Below are 17,374 nucleotides of genomic sequence, written 5' to 3' on the forward strand. Positions count from 1 at the left end.
ATTCTGTTCTTCACCTGATATTGTGGTTCGTTTTCATCGGCAGAACACTAGCAAATTGGTGAGATGAGGCAGATCAGATCATAGAAGGCCGTTCCCTTACCGAGACGGGATCATCCCACCGATAAATAAAAGAATACAAGGCCAGATATCACAACGCAAGTCACCTTCCGGATGCGTGATGCTGCTGTCGACAGCTGGCCAAAACGCGAGGCCGTACGGCCCGAGGTGCATGCATTCAGATGGGTCCATGAGTGAAGAGGAGAGTATAGCACGTAAACAATGGAGACAGATTCCAATCGGGACAAATCCATGGTGTACAATCCAGAAACACTAATATGGGATTCGATCATTCATATCCACAAACCTGGCTGCTTGACCCAATCCTGTCTATCGTATGCCCAACGCACCGCTGAGGCCTTTCCCCGGCTGAGAGCATGGTGTGTGGAACAAAGGAAGAAGTGTCAACAAACGAAAATGGCATGAAGAAGGTCGGGGAAGTATTTTTCCAATCTGATATGGTCACGCTTAACCGCTGGGGAATCGCGCAGAGCATCTCCAGGGGTTGGGTTTGCAGTCCAGTGTGCGCGATGTACACTGTGGTTCCGATTGGGCAACTGTCACAGACCGGCTATTGCAAGTATACTTGTTTATAGTCGGTGATCATAGTCGGGGAACGTGTTCCCTCAACAAATGTATGCTGAGCAGCAATCCAAGCAACGTATCCATCGTCCCGACTGAAAACCACAACAGATTCCGCTCGTATAGCGACAATAAAGAAATCGCAGTTGAAATGTTGCCTGTCTTGCAGGTATTTGAAGTGAGGGTAGAATGTATCCGTAATTTTATGTTCATGTTCCCTCCTCTTCGATCTCGACGAGAGCAGACTCGAGAGCATCAATCTCTGTGTCCACGACTTTTGTGAAACGAACAAAATCAGCGCGAATCTGTCGAAGTCGTTCAAGGTCTTCGAAGTTGGAGATCGAAACTGGCCAGGACAGAATGGCTCTGTCTAGCGGGTTGCGGCGGCGGCGCTTTGCTGAAGGAGATGCCCTCCGGTCAATATCGAAAGACGGAGGACGATGAGATGTGCGCGAATCGGAACCAAAGGGTCATTCGAAATAGATGATGCCTTGTCGGAGCGGCGACGATGACGCGGGAGTCGAAGCCCTTCCAGAATCCCGAACACGGCCAGAGAGAGTCTGCCGTTTGGTATCTGTTGCGGGCGCAGAAGAAGTAATATCAGTCACCGCAGGAGACGAAATGATAACAGCAGGAGCAGTTTCGTCCAACGGCCAGTCCTAAACAACTTCGCCGCCATCCACGGCCCGAAGACCCCCTGTTGGACAATGGTGCTACAAGAATTAGTACAACCTGAAATAGAACGACGAGAGAAGTGAAGGAAGGCAGGAGAAACCGAAGGAGGTATTCACATGTCGTCGTCACTGTTCTAATGCGAAGACTTCCCCGCGTAGAACTCACACTGGGCCCCCTTACCGTGCCAGAGGCAATTCGCACGCATAAAATCCTTGAGAGGTATTGTCAACCATTTTGCGACTTAGACAAAAAAGTAAGCCAGATGAACAGATTAGTTTTTCGGAAGCACTCACAGCGTCAGGAGCCTCCCAACCCTCGGAATATCAAAACATGCCAAATAAGGAGGCAGCTGGCTCGGAGGAACGGCCTCGCGAGCCCAAGACGATTACCACTTGAGGATGATTTCCTCACGTTTAGATGATACATAAAGATCCCCTTTTTCTCCCGAACATCCATACAATGGATGCTGGCTGATCAGGGTTCAAGTAGGCTCAGCTGAGCTGTCGAAACAGTCTCAGGCCAGAGCTAGGCATGTAAATGCTTGTATAACAGTCATGACTCATGAGTCGTTCTTCGTGATCTCAGCACATAAGGTAGTGCGTCACCTCGACGCTCCGAAGCGCTGGTTTTGGGAGACGTCTTCGAGGGCAGTGATGAAGAACTGCATGGCAGCCGTCCATGGAACATACCCAGATTGCCTGCATGGGCGTAGCAAAGCAGCAGACCGGCCATTCTCCGAGTTGGTCGAAGATATGACAGACCAACCAGGAATTGGTTGTATTGAGTGGTCTGCCGAACGTCAGTGAAGAGCCCTCAAGATATACCAAAACCCAACTCGTCAACGTACCTTGCGTGTCTTTTTGTTTCCAGTTATGCCACGGTGCGAGCGATAAGCTTGTTCGATGTTATCGAATGTGTTGATCCGAATTCGGCAGCGCCTCATTAACGAGGTACTCGATACCCGGTGAGTTTAGACATAACCTGGTAATCGCATTAGTATTTCAAACGCCTTGTTTTGAAGAGAGCGACCCACGGAGTATGCCATACTCCCACGCAGTTTAGTTTCCACAGGACTGGCTCCCTTATGTCGAGCATCTCGGCTCTCAAAGTCTGCCGGCCCGTTGGCGAAGGATACCGAGTGACTTCTCCATATATTGATTTGATGCTGAACTGGGACGTCACGCTGCAAATGCCGCAGGGCAATGTGAACAATGCATTGTCAGATGTATGTTGGATGAGGGGCCCCAAGAATCGGTTGGGCCAGACGCCAATCAACATGCCATACATTTCGGGACCGTAGTCGAAGGATGGGTCGTGTACTGCCCCTGAAATTGCCATATGTTGTTCCGGTTCAATCTCGGCTCTCAGGCCAATATCCTCAATTCCCAAGTATACAGATAAATGTTAAACTGTCGTTGATATGGAGGCAAGCCTTCCGCTGCGGACTCCATGTCGCGCAGCGAGACAAGGCCCATAGTGCCATAGAAATTCTTCTCTGAATGGCACCGAGGAAGGTGACATATCAAATCAATTATGACCTGGTCAGCGATAGTCGGAAACAGAGCCTTTGGCTTCTTTGCGCCGCTCTTTCTTCCGGGTGCCTTCTTCTGCTGATGACTGGTTGTTGCCTTTCCGACGAACCACCATCCACCGGAGGAGGCAATGCTTGCCATTGGAAGTTGTTTGCTGGAGAGACGATACCACTGTCGTCGATTAGCATCAGATTTTGTTTGCTTCATCCGGTACACTCACCTAAGTTGTCCGTGGGAAGAATAGCTTTAGCTGGCAAAGGTCCTGCTCGACCGGTATCTGCTGGACGGGCACCTCTTCTACTTGTTTGGAAGGGTACGATGGAGGTGTACCCTGCCACGGCTCGCCATTTGCTGTTCAGCGGTGCTGTTTCAGTGGACATTGTATTTTGGGTCTTGTTTAGTCGCACCCTATTTCCTGTTAGTCGACGATCCTTTCAGACTTGCAAGCTCAACATACCTTCTTCTTCACAACTTCGTGAGTTGATTTCAATCCATTTGGAGCGAGCCTAGGCCGTATGTCCTAGGCCAGGCGCCCACGTTGTTGGGTAACCTGATGATTGCCATGCCGCAAGGGTTCGTCCGTGCAATGAGACGGCCTCCGGGGAGAAACGCCCGGGGCCGGCTCACAGATTGCAACGTCACCTCGCGAGAGGATAAATCCTCTGCGGATGACTGAAGTGACCAAGCGGGTTGTGTAAGCGGTCGAGTAGCCTTGTTGCTATGAGTCGCTGAGCGCACCCATCTCAAGGGGTGATTGTTAGGTCATCGCTGACCGAGGGGATAGTAACATGAAACTGAAGAGGCGTTTTAATAAGTAGATGCCGATATGACTTTTTTGGACATCCAAAGCCAATGCAGATCTGCCTGACTGATGAGAGAAAGAAGAGGCCTCGAGAGGGGAGAAGAAGGAGCTATATATCTTTCTCGTGGAGTCCTGATACGTGAATCCATTCGCGTATTCTCGCTTATTCTCCTTTACGTGAATAATCCCAGGTTAATCGCGTGAATCTCATCTCACTTTGTCTGATTCCGTCACTAGTATTTTTGCCAGCATTCTATAATGACAGAACCGTGAATAATCACTCTGCTGTCACCAACTGAGCCTGGTGAGTGTACATCGGACCAACTCCGACAGCCGTCATTCATCCCACTCTCCCCCACTGCTTGGACCTTTCCCCGCGCTTTATAAACACCTCAATCTCTTCGAATTCTGCAGACAGAGGAACCACAAATCCAATCCTACATTCAAATTCTGTGAATACTCAAAAAACATCAGATCAATCAGAATGTCCAAACCCACGATCGGCTTCGTCGGCCTAGGAGCCATGGGCTTCGGCATGGCCACCAACCTCGTCCGCGAAGGATACCCGTCGTCGGCTACGACGTATTCCCCGCCTCGGTGCAGCGATTCCAGTCTCAGGGAGGAATTCCGGCCTCATCACTTCGGGAGTCGGCAGAGGGCAAGGACTTTTACATTTGCATGGTCGCGTCGGCGCCGCAGGCCCAGTCTGTTCTTTTTGGAGATGACGGCGTTGTACAGTGTACGTCACATCCATTGCCATGTATCACAACTATGAGAAACAAAGCTGATACTGAGCTGAACAGACCTCCCAAAGAATGCTACTCTTCTCCTCTGCTCCACAGTCCCCGCTTCCTATGCGCAGTCCGTAGCGGCAGAGCTGCAGTCCCGCGGCCGAGCGGATATCCGCTTCATCGATTGCCCTGTTTCTGGAGGTGCCAAGCGCGCCGCTGACGGAACCTTGTCCATCATGGCTGGTGCGTCGGAGGAGGCGCTGAACAGCGGTCGTGAGATTCTGCAGGTGATGTCTGATACGAACAAGCTGTACCTTGTCCCCGGCGGCGTCGGGCCGGTAGTAACATGAAGATGGTGCATCAGGTGCTGGCGGGGATCCATATCCTGGGCGCCAGTGAGGCGATGGGGTTTGCGGCGCAGTTGGGGCTCGATGCGAAGACGACCGCTGAGAAGATCATTGGTTCGGAGGCCTGGACGTGGATGCATGAGAACCGGCTACAGCGCATGGTGGAGGAGGACTGGAATCCCGGTGCCAGTGCGCTGACGATTATTCTCAAGGATGTGGTACGTTGTCTTACGATGTGTTTTTCTACAGGTGCTGACTGTCTAGGGTATTATCACGACTTCTGCCCGCCAGCACCACTTCCCCACGCCTCTCTGCTCGACTGCCGAACAAGTCTACCTCTCGGCGCTGCTGCAGGGCTACGGCCCCAAAGACGACTCCGCCATGGTCCGCCAGTACTATCCGAAACCCCTCGCCGAGGTGACCTGCACCGCGGAGGATCCCTCCGCTGCCCTCCAGCTCGTCCTCGATCTGATGCTGGGAGTCAACCTCGTGGCAGCCGCAGAAGCTATTGCGTTTGCGCGGTATCTAAACGTTGATCTCGCCATGTTCCACCGACTAGTCAGCGACGCGGCCGGCGCAAGCAAAGTGTTTATCGACAAGGGATTGGAGATGATCGAGGGAAGAATTGGCGACAATGCGCCGGAAGGGTCGCAGACGCTCGATGAAGCCGTAGCACAGATGGAGAAGGTGGTGCAGAAGGCGAGGGATCTGCATTGCCCGCTGCATCTGGGGAATGCGGCGCTGGAGAAGTTGCTGGTGGCAAGGAGACACGGACTCGGAGGGGAAGCGAGCACCAGCGTGATCAAGATGTTTGGCCAGTAATTTTACAGTTGTACTAGGATCTCTCTATGTAATGCCTTCAATTAATGCCTTCATTAACTCCCTGAAATGCGCGGGATGCCAAATGCGCATTGACGTCAGTCGGACCAACTCCGTGCAGAGAGTGGGGGAGTTATCCTCTGCAGTAAACATCCCCATATATAAAAAGACCCATGTCCGATTGAACCTACAATCTGTACTGCAAAACCTTTCTGCCTCTCATTTTCCTCTCTCGTTGCCTACTTTATACTGCAAAATGTCCTCCAAAATGTCCTCCAACCGCGCCCTCTCCATTCTCGACCACGCCGCCTCAAACCACTACGGCGTGCCCGCCATGTGCTGCTACAACCTGGAAGGCATCCTGGCCACCGTCCGCGCCGCCGAAGCCAAGCGCTCGCCAGCCATGATCCTCCTCTTCCCCTGGGCCATCCACTACGCTGACGGCCTACTCGTCCACGCCGCCGCCGAAGCAGCCCGCAAAGCATCCGTCCCCATCGCCGTACACATGGACCACGCGCAAACCCCCGAGATCATCCGCTACGCCGCAGACCTCGGTGGCTTCGACAGCATCATGGTCGACATGAGCCACTACGAGAAGGAAGAAAACCTGCGTCTTACGCGGGAACTGGTAGCGTACTGCCACGAGCGCGGGATCGCGACGGAGGCGGAGCCCGGGCGGATCGAGGGCGGGGAGGACGGAGTCGCGGACACGGCTGACCTAGAAGGTTTACTTACGACTCCCGACGAGAGCCGCGAGTTTGCGGATACGGGGATTGACTGGCTGGCTCCGGCGTTTGGGAACGTGCATGGCGAGTATGGGCCGCGGGGGATCCGGCTGGAGTACGATCGGTTGAAGAGCATTCAGGAGGCGGTGGGGGATCGGGTCAAGCTTGTGCTGCATGGGGCGGATCCGTTCACGCCGGAGATCTTTGCCAAGTGCATTGAGTGTGGGGTGTCCAAGGTGAATATCAACAAGGTGTTGAATAATGAGTATGTCCGGGTGCAGCGCGAGAAATCGGGCCGCGCGCCCTTGACAGCTGTGCTCGAGGAGGCGACGAATGAGATGCAGAAGGCGGTTGAGAGGTGTATGGATATGTTGGGGTCTACAGGGAAGGCTGCTTAATGCTATCCATATCATTATTATTCATAGACTTGAGACATACATTTTCCTTGCCATTCCTTTCGTCCATAATATTAACCCCACGTTTCCCCGCATCTCGGCCGAGGACCGATTCGGCAGTCCTCCGTCTCTCTGTATGCCGCTCGGGGCGAACGCCGATATCCTAACACAAACATGCGCATATTGACCCTTCTTAATATAGCTTATGTTCAGTTAAAGGGGAGATTGCTATAGTTGCAAGACAATTGCTTTTTTTTTTAGCCCTGAATAATCCCCCGTAAGTATCGGTATAGTTGGCCAGCGGGCAACGGCTTCCCTAGGAATTCCAATATTGGTAAAGTGCGAGACCGTGTGAGAAATATCGAGCACACTGCGAAGGTTCCTCTTGTGTTGAACATACATCGATCAGTGTTGGCTCAGAAACCATTAAGGACTGTTCATCTTGATTCCACCCTACTGAACGATGTCGCGCCGGCTATACCACAACGGACTCAGTGCCATCTGCCAGAGGACCAGAGTATTCATGAAGCAGTATCACTTTGGGCTTGCTCACGTGCCATTTCTCAAAGACACTCAATTTGAGCATTGATCACTAATCTTCGGACAAAGAATACTTCTAACCTGAGTTCGGCGGTTTTAATGGTTATTTGATAATCTCTGAACTAAGAGAGAGTATGTAACCACTAACCTAATGTTGGTTAGGAATGGCGGAACCTATGTACTATCTCTTAACCCTATAGTGACTGTTTTGGGCTACAGCTCCATAGTACGTTGCAGTTTGTAAGTACACTAGTTTGCAATGTACATTTCCCATCATAGCCTAGTATTACCCTAATTTAGAGTGGATAGGACCCACTGATGGGCCCAGAAGGCTTAGAAACAGCCACAAGCTTAGATCCATTATTTACATAATCGGCCAGCAGGCAACAGACTGATAAAATACGGGGCTCATCCTATCTAACTTGCACCTCATGTCTTGATTAATCTGCATCCATTTAAAGCTATGAACCAAAAAATGCCTCATTCATCTCCCAACCCCAAGACGCCCGAACCCTCCGTCCAATCTCACCTGATGTCGTCTAAGCAAAAGGAAGTAGCCGCAGCCGTCTCCTCCTACATCGGCTTTCCCGAGCGTCTTATGCAAAAAGCCGGGTTCTACAAGCATCCCTTTCTGTATGTGCAATTACCATATCTGACTGTCTCGATTGACGTACCATAGATTCCTCGCCTCTATTGTCCTGTTCCATTTGATGTACTACCGGACCTGTCAGTTTGTATGTGTGGTGGATACATGCTATCTACAAGTCTTGTTTCTGGGCTTTTTCTGTTTCTCTTTTCTCTGTCTTTTGGTCTATCGTGGAGAACGGCGAGACGAAATTCTTCGGGATGCCGGGTTATCGGCACTAATAGAGAAGTAGCAGGTGACGGGAGCAGTTGGGATAGAATTGTCAGGTAGTCGGCGCGAGGGATATATAGCTCTGTATATTGGGAAACACTATCTGAAAGAGAGTAAACTTATTGAGTACCTGCTCTAGAGGATTGTATTTTATATGGCCGTAACCCTTAATCGTAAGAGAGCGCTTCAGTGTGTATTAGCCACTAATGCTAGAAATATATTATAAGATTAATATATCTGACCCTGTCACTCCTTTTGTACATATTTGTAAGGTAGAGGAAGCCCATATAAGTCTCTTACAGTACTAGAGCAGTGGTGTTTTGAAGAGTTATATAAGGGGAAAGAAACACTAGAATAGTATCCAACTAATTAGTCATACACGATGATAGACCACATCTTTGAACCATTCAACTCAATTCCGTCACACATCCAGATCATGCCATCCCATGACCCACTGTAAGTCACCCAGAGATCTAAACTCATCTGAGAATAGAAAACTCACTATAGATACAGATAACCACAATGACGACAACCTGCCCCTGCCCACCCCAAATCAAGCAGCTCTCCTCCACCATCCCCACAAAAGGCCAGTTCGACTTCAGCTTCCTCCCCACCATCACTCAACCCCTCACCGACCTCTCCAAATCCATCGAGGCATGTAAACACCCCTGCCACAACTACAATCAGGACCTGGCTACTCCCATCGTCGATCTCTCCGACGCGGTGCTCTCCCTCTGCCATGCAGCTTGCACGACCTACCATCTCCTCGATGATGAGCTAGGTCCCGCCGCTGGTGTTGGTAGCACTACTCCTGCTCCTACTCGAACGGGAAATGAAGGCTCCTCGTGGACATGCACCAAATCCCCCATGGCGCTGGGCAGACTCACCCTCCAGGATGAGGAGGAGACCCTCCTCGCGCGACAGGTGGTCTACGCCGTGCTTACGCGCCTGAGTGCTCTTCTGCGCGATGTGTATGTCCGCGGGAAGGATGCAACTGGGAGTAGTAACGCGCTTGGTGCTACTGCTACTGTTACTGCTACTGTCGTGGTTGACTTTGACTTGGGGATGGCGTTGGGGACGAGATCTGGCTTGTATGGTCGGGAGGGCGACGGTCCTGTCAATCAGTGTTTGTCTAGGGTGTTGGGGCTGTTGGGGAGATTGCTTTCTGAGTGAAGACGCAGGAAATAATATAGTACGGATGATTATTAACAAGTGGGCTATGGGATATTGTACCTCAAGAAACCAGGAAGAAAGTAGAGATGTTGTCTCAATGCAAGGTTGAGAAATGCAGGGAAACTGAGGTGGAATGTGTTGAATTGATTGAAGGCCAAAGACCGATTAAGGAGAAAGAAAGAAGTTCAAGAAACTAATATTCGCTTCTTCTAACATTGGCGAAGGTTAGAAAATAACGGTCCGAACGCTGCATGAATATCTCAAGGTCATTATTCCGTTAGTGGGAAATGGAAGCATTCACTCCCACATTTGAACCTGGCCGCGAAGGTAGTCCAATCGTTGAAGTGACTCTGCAAGCACCAATTCGGCAGCACGATAGATGCAGTCCCCGGGGCGCGTACTAGTTGTCCGTCGCACATCTTGTACTTTGGCGGCAAGCTTCTTCATCCGCATGAGGATAAGCTGCTTGAGGAAGTACTGTTTGGTATCCTCGTCTAGTTCAGTGTTTCCTACAAGTAATGGAATGAGGCACACATACGGCCGACCGCCGGTACGGTTCCCGGCCGGGGGTAGTTGTGAAGTCCGCGCCCAGGAACTGACTGTTCCCCGGCTGGAGCGCGCGCTTTCGGTGTCAAGTAGGGTCTTCTCCTCGATGATCCAGTCGAGCATCTGGATCACACGCTCCGTAATCGCCGACATGAGCAGAACAGACGAACGATTACTCAGGCACGCGGCGCAGCCCAAAACTCGGTCGAGAAGACCGCGCACGTGGCGCTCCACCTGCAGTATCACGTCGATTGAAGGACGAGCAGTCTCCGGAAGCGATTGGCGCAAGAACAACAGCTGTTGAAGAAGCGCCGCGTAACATTTGGCTCTGCAGTCCCCGCACTCACTGCTTGTGTTCGAGGCGTCCACACTGAGTGGTGGCATCTGGTTGATGCCGGGTACATGCTCCGGATGTGGTGGGCTGGAGATATTGTAACTGGGCAAGAAAAGGGATAAATCGCCCCACGCATCGGACGGAGAGGCCGCGAGATAGCCCATATGATGGGCGTCTGAGTTGTTGTCGCTGGCTGTCGGATCCTTGCTGAGCGGCGAGACTGCTAGCAAGACTTCGAACGATGGGTGAAAAACGCTGTCGATGGGATTGATGTTGTCCGCAGTAATGCCACCGGCCAGCAAGGGTGTATCATCACCGCGGACATCGGCCATGAGGAGGTCCTGGCCGTTGACAGTTGAGCTAGTCGGCTCTCTGGTTATTGTCCCATCTATGTCGCTCCTTGAACTGGCGGCGGGATATGCATTCCCGTCGAGTGTCAGCCTCTTTCGCGGCCGTCCAGTACGACGCTGCGGGCTGTAGATGCATGGTTGGCGATGACGAAGGCAGCGATGGCACGAGGGCTTGTGTTGACTGCACTTGACCTTGGCTTCCTGGCAAGAATCACAGGACTTGCGCAGACGCTCCCAGTTTGCAGTGACCGCAGCTTGTGTACACACTGGAGATGGAGATGAAGGAGTCGAAGGCATGATTGAGTTTGTTGATCGTGGTTGTTTACGATGTTATGGATGGTGCGATGATTGTCTGAGTGTGGAGAAGGCTAGAAGCAAATGGGAGAGAATTACTAAGCAGAAGTAAATCACCAGTTGGTGGCTCTTTTTGACTGCATATCAGGCAGACATTTAAATGGCATTTGATGGTGCCCATCTGGATGATTTCTGTCTTCTGTGAGTCTTCATCAAAGATAGGGATCAGCACTTAATTTACAGATAGTTGACAGCAGGGTTCCACTCTGTTAGCCCTTCAGCTGATCGACAAGACCCAGGACTCTCTATAAGATCAACTATGAACTGTCTGTACTCTGAAGGATAATAACAACTTTCGAACTCAGCAAGTCTACATACAATCGTTACAGAGTAAAGTATGCAAAAGCTCCATAATTCTGTTCTCAACATAGCTATCGATGCTTTGCTGGCGTTAGAAAAATTTATGCCGCGCACACACCCGCGAACCCCCCAATGTCCGACACATAGCCAACAGGCAAGGCGTAGATCAATGTCATCCAGTATGCCGTCCAGATATACCCTAGACCGCGGATAAAGCCTTTTGTGAACCTTTAGCAAAGATGGTCGAGGTAACGAAAGAGAGGGGAGAGGAGAAGACGAGAACCTACCATTTTCGCGGATCCCAGCTTTCTTGCCATAGTGCTTGATTAAATCCTCCACCGTGATAACAGCAGCATACGCTGGCATCTGCCAGAACATTCCCCAGCCGTAGCGCAAAGACGGGATTAACAGCGGACACGCGTAGTGCTGGACTCCGGAGACCAAGAATCCGACATACCGTTTCGTATACTTGTACACCAGGGTCCCTTTCTTGGCATCCAGGGCTCTAGCTACCACCTCGCCAGCCCGTGTGAACATGTGCCGGAAGATCTGATGCCAGACTCTCCCCCAAAAATTCCGAACAGTGTACAAGTCGGCCGGACTGCCGAAGAGGCCAGGCCAGCGATCCGGCGTGGAAAGACACAGCCCGACGAAGAGCAGCGAAGCCTTGCGGTATTCGCTGTCCAGCATGAGACTGTCTCGAACCAATTGAGCCCCTACCAGTAGATGTCGGTGTAGCATGGGCAATGAAGGGAAATCTACAATGGCCGCGTCTGTATCGTGAGCCGGCCAGAACGCGCAGAACGCATACTTGCGCACCAGGTCGGAGATGTACCGGTTCAGAAGGATTCTACCTGCGTTTGCAATTAGGAAGTCCCTGCCAGAACTCTATCAGCAGCTGCACCAGAACATTCAGGGAAACAGACATACCGCCGAGATTGAGTCTGCTCCGCGCCTCGTTTGAGGTGAGGGTCAGCGTAATTCCAGCCCTGCCCGCGCCAACACGACCACAGCTCCACGCTCCATTTAACCTTGTCCAGCAACGTTAAGTTGCGTATGATCCCACCGTCCGCACTGGCGCTGCCAAGTTTCGTCGCGGTTTTACTCGTCTGGGAGTAGTCGATTTCGGGAGTTCCAGTTAGGAACATTAGCATCCAGCGCACCGTGATTGAGATCATAAAGATCGCATCCATGAAGAAAGACGGACCTGCTACCCAATGGGTGAGCACGTAGAGCCACAGAGTTGTGAAGGCTGTCATCCCGACGACGACCCGTGTGGGACCCGGGGGTGGAATGGTGGTGACGATAGCGACGGCCATGGAAGTCGGCGTCAATAGTTTGGTGGCCGAAAAGGGCATCTCCTCGCGCGAGGAATATGCATCTTGCATGTTCTGAAGCGTAATCTCCAGGTTGCGAGTCAAGTTGTCGAACATGTCGCTGGTCAGTCAAAGTCCTCAGGCCGTACCTGCTCGCTGGTGGCCAAGAGAATGGGAGCAAATTTGGACAAGATAAAGGCTTTCTCATGTATAATCATCCTGACAGACTTGTATCAATTGAATATATGGAAGTGGAGAGTAGCGTGGCTTCGTGAAGTGACATCGCCAGCAGACATTAGGGCAAGTGAAAACTGCCCGATCTCGGGGAGTTTTTAGTCAGCACGCTTCGGGACCTTTTTTGGTCTGACTGCTGAGAGCAGGAGCAGGAGCCAGCAAAAAATGCTCGTAATAATCATCAAGTGGTAACTTAGATACATGAAACCGACGAAGAACTAAGTAGTAGTGGATTCCGTCTCATGCTGCGGTGTTGTTCCTGTTGTCAAATATAACCACTCTCTTACCCCTTTCGGCAATTCCCCCAGCCCTAATCTCCCGTCAAGCACCCGAACACTGTTCTTTAGAGTGGAATCAGATGATTGTATCAAATGTCCTTGTTTTCTTTGCCTGAATGTAATTTCTAATCCGAAGTTTATCATTCCATGACATTTGTCAGCGTAGTTGACGTCTAGAGACACTGTATATATTCTAAATCCCAAGTCAGGGCCATTCCTCCTGCGACGACCTATGGGTGACGGTCGTTCTGGCCATCTACAGCTCAACATTCCTCTTTGCCCTCGACAACACCATCGTCGCCAACATCCAGCCCGCCATCATCCAATCATTGAATGGCGTCGACAAGCTAGCCTGGTCCGGTGTCGCATTCGTGATGGCTTCCAGCGCCACCGTCCTCACCTGGCTCCAGATCTTCAACCAGTTCAACATCAAGTGGATGTACATTTTTTCAATTGCCGTGTTTATGGCGGGTTCCGCCATCTGCGGCGCAGCGCAGTCGATGAACATGCTCATCGGCGGCCGTGTGGTCTGCGGCGTGGGCGGCGTGGGCCAGTACGTCGGCGTCATGAATTTCCTCCCTCGCTTGACGTCGATGCAAGAACGTCCGATGTACATCAGCGCGATGGGTTTGACCTGGGGCGCGGGCACCGTGCTCGGTCCCATCATCGGCGGTGCGTTTACCGATAGCTCTGCGGGCTGGCGGTGGTCGTTCTACATCAATCTTTGCGTTGGCGGCCTGTTCACCCCGGTGTACATCTTCTTGCTGCCTTCGCTGTATCCGCAGCCGGTGGGAATGTCCGTTACCGAGCGGCTGAAGCGGATGGATCTACTGGGCTCGCTCATCCTCATGGGTGCCTTTGCGGTGGGAGTCATCGGTGTCAACTTCGCTGGCGCCATGTATCCCTGGGATGCACCAGGCATCATCGTCGCACTTGTTCTCGGCGGGGTGCTGTTTATCGTCTTTGGAATCCAGCAAACCTTTTGCATCTTCACCACAGAAGAAACTCGCCTCTTCCCCGTTGAACTGGTCTCGTGGCGCAAGCCGCTCCTCACCCTCCTCTTCATCTGCGGCTGCTGCACAGGAGTCTGCGTCACAGTCCCCACATACATCATCCCCCTATACTTCCAGTTCACCGCGTCGGACGAGTCCCTTCAGTCTGGCGTCCGGCTACTCCCCTTCGTCTGCCTGCTCGTCTTCAGTTGCGTCGGAGGCGGATTCCTCACCTCCCGTCTGGGCTACTACATTCCGTGGTACATCATGGGAGGCGCATTGTGCCTGGTTGGCTCCGCGCTGATGTACACAATTCACCCTCACAGCAGCGCGGGAGCTATCTACGGCTACAGTGCGCTGATCGGTCTAGGAGCGGGAATGTACCTCCAACTCGGCCACGCCGTAGCGCAGGCCAAAGTCAAGCCTGAAAAGGTCCCTGCCGCTGTGGCGTTTACCACCACTGCGCAGCTCAATGGACTGACGGTTGCCTTGGTCATTGCACAGTGTGTCTTCGTCAATGAGGCTGCAAAGCGTAAGTCACCTTTCCCTTCGCGTTTGTGGGCTGTGCGCTTATGGTTTTGTTTCTAGGGATTGCATGGGTTCTCCCGCACGAGGCCCGTTCCACCATCATCGATGCCATTTCCGGGACTGGCTCGACGTTCGTACGGGATCTAGACCCGGCTACTAAGAGCAGGGTTCTCGCTGCGATCGTTACGGCCATTGATCGGACTTATATTCTATGCGTTGTGGCTGGGGCAGTCACCCTGCTTGCGACCTTTGGTATGAAATGGGAGCGGCTGTTCATCACCGCTACGGCTGCTGCATGAGGGGTTCAAGATATGGTGCATATGGTCTGAATCTGTTAAGGTAATATAATTATTTTTTAGCTTCTTCTCTTCCTTCCTTGAAATCCTAGAGGACTCAAATGACGGCATGTGGGACCCTAATTCACAAGAATCCAACTGCCGTCAAGTAACTATATTATTGCAATGTCTCGTCTACTCCTCCTTGGATCTATGTCGATCGAGGGAAGGTTTACCTTACCACGTCTCTACGTACAGAACTCAATGCCCTGGTGGGTTAGCTCAACAGCTTGATTGAAGCTGCCGTTCAAGATGCCAATTCCTAGCTAGGATCAACCGAGGTCCGCTATGTTGACGTCCAACCGAAGTTTGACAGGCACCGCCGGTGTGAGCAAGGGATTCATGAGCCCGACGCCACGGCTCCAAACACCTACTTCTTTTTGAGCGGCTGGTCCGATCTTCCCCTCAACAACAACGCTGTCACATCTTCCGATTCCGCCGATATTGCCTCCCTTATGCAGGCTGGGATCAACCTTCCAGAGGCATCAACTTGCCAGCAAATGATAGGCACAGATCCAGATCCATACGAGGAATTCCTGTGTCTAGCTTTCATTGCGATCAAGGAAGAGCCGAATGGACCATTAGCTTGGTCATTTGGCAGTGCGACCCAGGCCATCAGAGATAGGAATGTGAACTCGCAGCATGTCAGACCCTGGTATCCGACTCGACAGATCAGAAGTTTCCACCCACGGAGTCCTGGAATGGGGCTTTACCGCGATGCTATCCTGGAAAATATTGATGCTCTAATGGACGACTAAGCAACTTGAATCACCAGCACTCTTGTCCAGACGCCTCCCTCTCCCTCTCTCTTCCCTTTTCCCAGATATCTGCTTGATTCTTCTGCTTCCTCAGTTCGGTAGCTATTCGACTCTTCGTCTTCCTCTTTTTCTTTTCTTCCCTCTCTATCATGCCAAATGTCTCATTTTTTCCTCTCTCCAGCTTGACCGGATTTCTCTTGCTCAGATAGTTCGCTCCTCGTGTACCCGTACCCTCATGATAGGTGGAAGCATGCAAGCGGGTTTACCTTCAGTCAACGTAATAAGTAAGCAAGTGAACCATATCAGGGGGTCGACGATTCAACAATCTTCTCTTCCAGTATCGAAGATTTCGATCAACCACAACCCCTTGTTGATATTGATCAGTCTCCGGTTTCACACTCAGTCCTCCTATGCCCTACTAGGCTACTACTAGCCACTGTGCAGCCCATGAGGGTGTTTGGCAGTGACCACCTATCATGTGACAGGGACTATGTTAGCTAGCGCACTTGGTGATCCGTATAACTACCTGCCTCGATGGCCCCAGTGGCCCAGTCCACCCAACAACCTCCCACCCACACGCACACCACTTCCTTCATTTGACTCCAGCACAAATGGGCCAGCTCTCATCTTTCCTGAGGTCTTCTACTCCCCGTCTTACTCTTACTTTGGAAGGCAAATCATGTCTCGATCTCGACTTTGACACGTCATACCCCCTCGTCATCACAATCACGCGGGATGAAGATGATCCCCACACACAACCATGCATCATTCACTGGAACCCTATTGAGGATGCCTTTGGCCAGCCCGGTATAATGCTAGTTCGTTCCAATCGTGACTTCACGGAGGACCTGCAACCCGTTCAAGTCGATTCTAGCCACCTGCGGGCAAAATCCCTGCACCCAAGAGAAGTATCCAGGTCAGATCCGTGCTTCAAGGAATTGTACCCAGGCTCCAGCGTCTCCTGGGAGCTGGACTTGCCGTCTGTCTATTTCAATTCCCTCCGACCAGGAGAACGTTACAGAATCCTCTGGGTAGGCGGACAAATCTCTTTGTGGGACTGGGGCACATTAGCGCAGCACAGTGGCCGCACACTCAGCCCCAAGAGCCTCCCAGTGATCCTACCGGGCGGGCCACACCAGTTACTGAGGATTCTCGAGGTGGAAAGCGATATAGACGAAGTGGGCCCGTTGCCGCCTTCTCCCGCGCCCATTTTGGCATCTGGCAGGGTGAGCGGCGCCCCGGTCTTCAGCCTCACCATCGCAGGACCTGCTACGCTATCGATGAGAGATCGCAATTCACGGGGTCGGCTGCGCTATCCAGTCACAATGACGCTGTCGTATGACGCAGCTCCGGATGGCTTAGACAGAAAGCCAGTCACATTTCATACGCCCATATTCAAAGATATCGATAGCCGCCAGGGGGGCTTCAGGCTCTACCTTAGAGAAAAGTGCCACTGGAGCCCACATGAACTTCCCGGCAGTTTTACATATCACAGGTACAGATTTTCCAAGTCCGTCCCAGTAAATGTCGGCCGCAACGAGCAAGATGAATTCGTGGCCCTGGTGCCTGGTGAGTCCTGGTCATTCACGCGGGAGGTGACTGATTTCCCGAAGCATGCAGCGCCTGGTGACGAATTCCGGTACAGGTTTAAGGGTGCGCAGCTGGACTGGTGGGATTGGGGACACCTTGGGGATCATGAAAATACCGTGGTGTGGGTTAATTACTTGGTTCGCGATCCAAAAGACAATGGGGGCCGGCCAGGGCTTGTGGTCCCGGCTAGTAACTGGGTCGAGTTTACGATGGTTGAATGAGATC

At 51.9% G+C, this 17,374-nt stretch overlaps 10 protein-coding genes across 10 annotated transcripts; 6 read left to right on the plus strand and 4 right to left on the minus strand.

Annotated features, from left to right (window-relative positions):
* Positions 1 to 67: 67 nt before the first annotated feature.
* Positions 68 to 489, minus strand: P174DRAFT_106805 (uncharacterized protein). The gene has a single exon (XM_024820996.1). It carries the CDS (start codon positions 348 to 350, stop codon positions 111 to 113), a length of 240 nt encoding a protein of 79 aa, XP_024685901.1. The 5' UTR covers positions 351 to 489; the 3' UTR covers positions 68 to 110.
* Positions 490 to 2,648: 2,159 nt separating this feature from the next.
* P174DRAFT_439093 (uncharacterized protein) lies at positions 2,649 to 3,171 on the minus strand. The gene is made up of 2 exons (XM_024826708.1): positions 3,067 to 3,171; positions 2,649 to 3,017 (listed from the first exon to the last, which is right to left on the minus strand). The coding sequence occupies exon 2, from the start codon at positions 2,985 to 2,987 to the stop codon at positions 2,679 to 2,681; it is 309 nt and encodes a 102-aa protein (XP_024685902.1). The 5' UTR covers positions 2,988 to 3,017; positions 3,067 to 3,171; the 3' UTR covers positions 2,649 to 2,678.
* Positions 3,172 to 4,132: 961 nt separating this feature from the next.
* On the plus strand, positions 4,133 to 5,548 carry P174DRAFT_428761 (NAD(P)-dependent oxidoreductase; the record flags this gene model as incomplete). Its single annotated transcript, XM_024825530.1, has 5 exons — positions 4,133 to 4,198; positions 4,252 to 4,387; positions 4,452 to 4,717; positions 4,744 to 4,944; positions 4,991 to 5,548. 5 exons carry the CDS (start codon positions 4,133 to 4,135, stop codon positions 5,546 to 5,548), a joined length of 1,227 nt encoding a protein of 408 aa, XP_024685903.1.
* Positions 5,549 to 5,813: 265 nt separating this feature from the next.
* On the plus strand, positions 5,814 to 6,668 carry P174DRAFT_418281 (class II fructose-bisphosphate aldolase; the record flags this gene model as incomplete). Its single annotated transcript, XM_024824677.1, has 1 exon — positions 5,814 to 6,668. The coding sequence occupies one exon, from the start codon at positions 5,814 to 5,816 to the stop codon at positions 6,666 to 6,668; it is 855 nt and encodes a 284-aa protein (XP_024685904.1).
* Positions 6,669 to 7,627: 959 nt separating this feature from the next.
* On the plus strand, positions 7,628 to 8,175 carry P174DRAFT_439095 (uncharacterized protein). The gene has a single exon (XM_024826709.1). It carries the CDS (start codon positions 7,669 to 7,671, stop codon positions 7,882 to 7,884), a length of 216 nt encoding a protein of 71 aa, XP_024685905.1. The 5' UTR covers positions 7,628 to 7,668; the 3' UTR covers positions 7,885 to 8,175.
* Positions 8,176 to 8,498: 323 nt separating this feature from the next.
* P174DRAFT_439096 (uncharacterized protein) lies at positions 8,499 to 9,415 on the plus strand. Its single transcript, XM_024826710.1, has 2 exons — positions 8,499 to 8,517; positions 8,575 to 9,415. Exon 2 carries the CDS (start codon positions 8,584 to 8,586, stop codon positions 9,232 to 9,234), a length of 651 nt encoding a protein of 216 aa, XP_024685906.1. The 5' UTR covers positions 8,499 to 8,517; positions 8,575 to 8,583; the 3' UTR covers positions 9,235 to 9,415.
* On the minus strand, positions 9,086 to 10,798 carry P174DRAFT_439097 (Zn(II)2Cys6 transcription factor domain-containing protein). Its single transcript, XM_024826711.1, has one exon. It carries the CDS (start codon positions 10,759 to 10,761, stop codon positions 9,532 to 9,534), a length of 1,230 nt encoding a protein of 409 aa, XP_024685907.1. The 5' UTR covers positions 10,762 to 10,798; the 3' UTR covers positions 9,086 to 9,531.
* Positions 10,799 to 11,219: 421 nt separating this feature from the next.
* P174DRAFT_365765 (putative toxin biosynthesis protein (GliH)) lies at positions 11,220 to 12,551 on the minus strand (the record flags this gene model as incomplete). The annotated part of the gene is made up of 3 exons (XM_024822078.1): positions 11,220 to 11,335; positions 11,406 to 11,995; positions 12,049 to 12,551. The coding sequence occupies 3 exons, from the start codon at positions 12,549 to 12,551 to the stop codon at positions 11,220 to 11,222; spliced, it is 1,209 nt and encodes a 402-aa protein (XP_024685908.1).
* A 542-nt stretch (positions 12,552 to 13,093) lies between these two features.
* Positions 13,094 to 14,765, plus strand: P174DRAFT_457990 (putative MFS transporter; the record flags this gene model as incomplete). The annotated part of the gene is made up of 3 exons (XM_024829602.1): positions 13,094 to 13,108; positions 13,156 to 14,470; positions 14,527 to 14,765. 3 exons carry the CDS (start codon positions 13,094 to 13,096, stop codon positions 14,763 to 14,765), a joined length of 1,569 nt encoding a protein of 522 aa, XP_024685909.1.
* A 1,328-nt stretch (positions 14,766 to 16,093) lies between these two features.
* On the plus strand, positions 16,094 to 17,370 carry P174DRAFT_510362 (uncharacterized protein; the record flags this gene model as incomplete). The annotated part of the gene is made up of 2 exons (XM_024831665.1): positions 16,094 to 16,102; positions 16,180 to 17,370. The coding sequence occupies 2 exons, from the start codon at positions 16,094 to 16,096 to the stop codon at positions 17,368 to 17,370; spliced, it is 1,200 nt and encodes a 399-aa protein (XP_024685910.1).
* Positions 17,371 to 17,374: the final 4 nt, after the last annotated feature.

This window comes from Aspergillus novofumigatus (assembly GCF_002847465.1).
Source record: "Aspergillus novofumigatus IBT 16806 chromosome Unknown P174scaffold_2, whole genome shotgun sequence".
In the NCBI taxonomy this organism is placed as follows: domain Eukaryota; kingdom Fungi; phylum Ascomycota; class Eurotiomycetes; order Eurotiales; family Aspergillaceae; genus Aspergillus; species Aspergillus novofumigatus.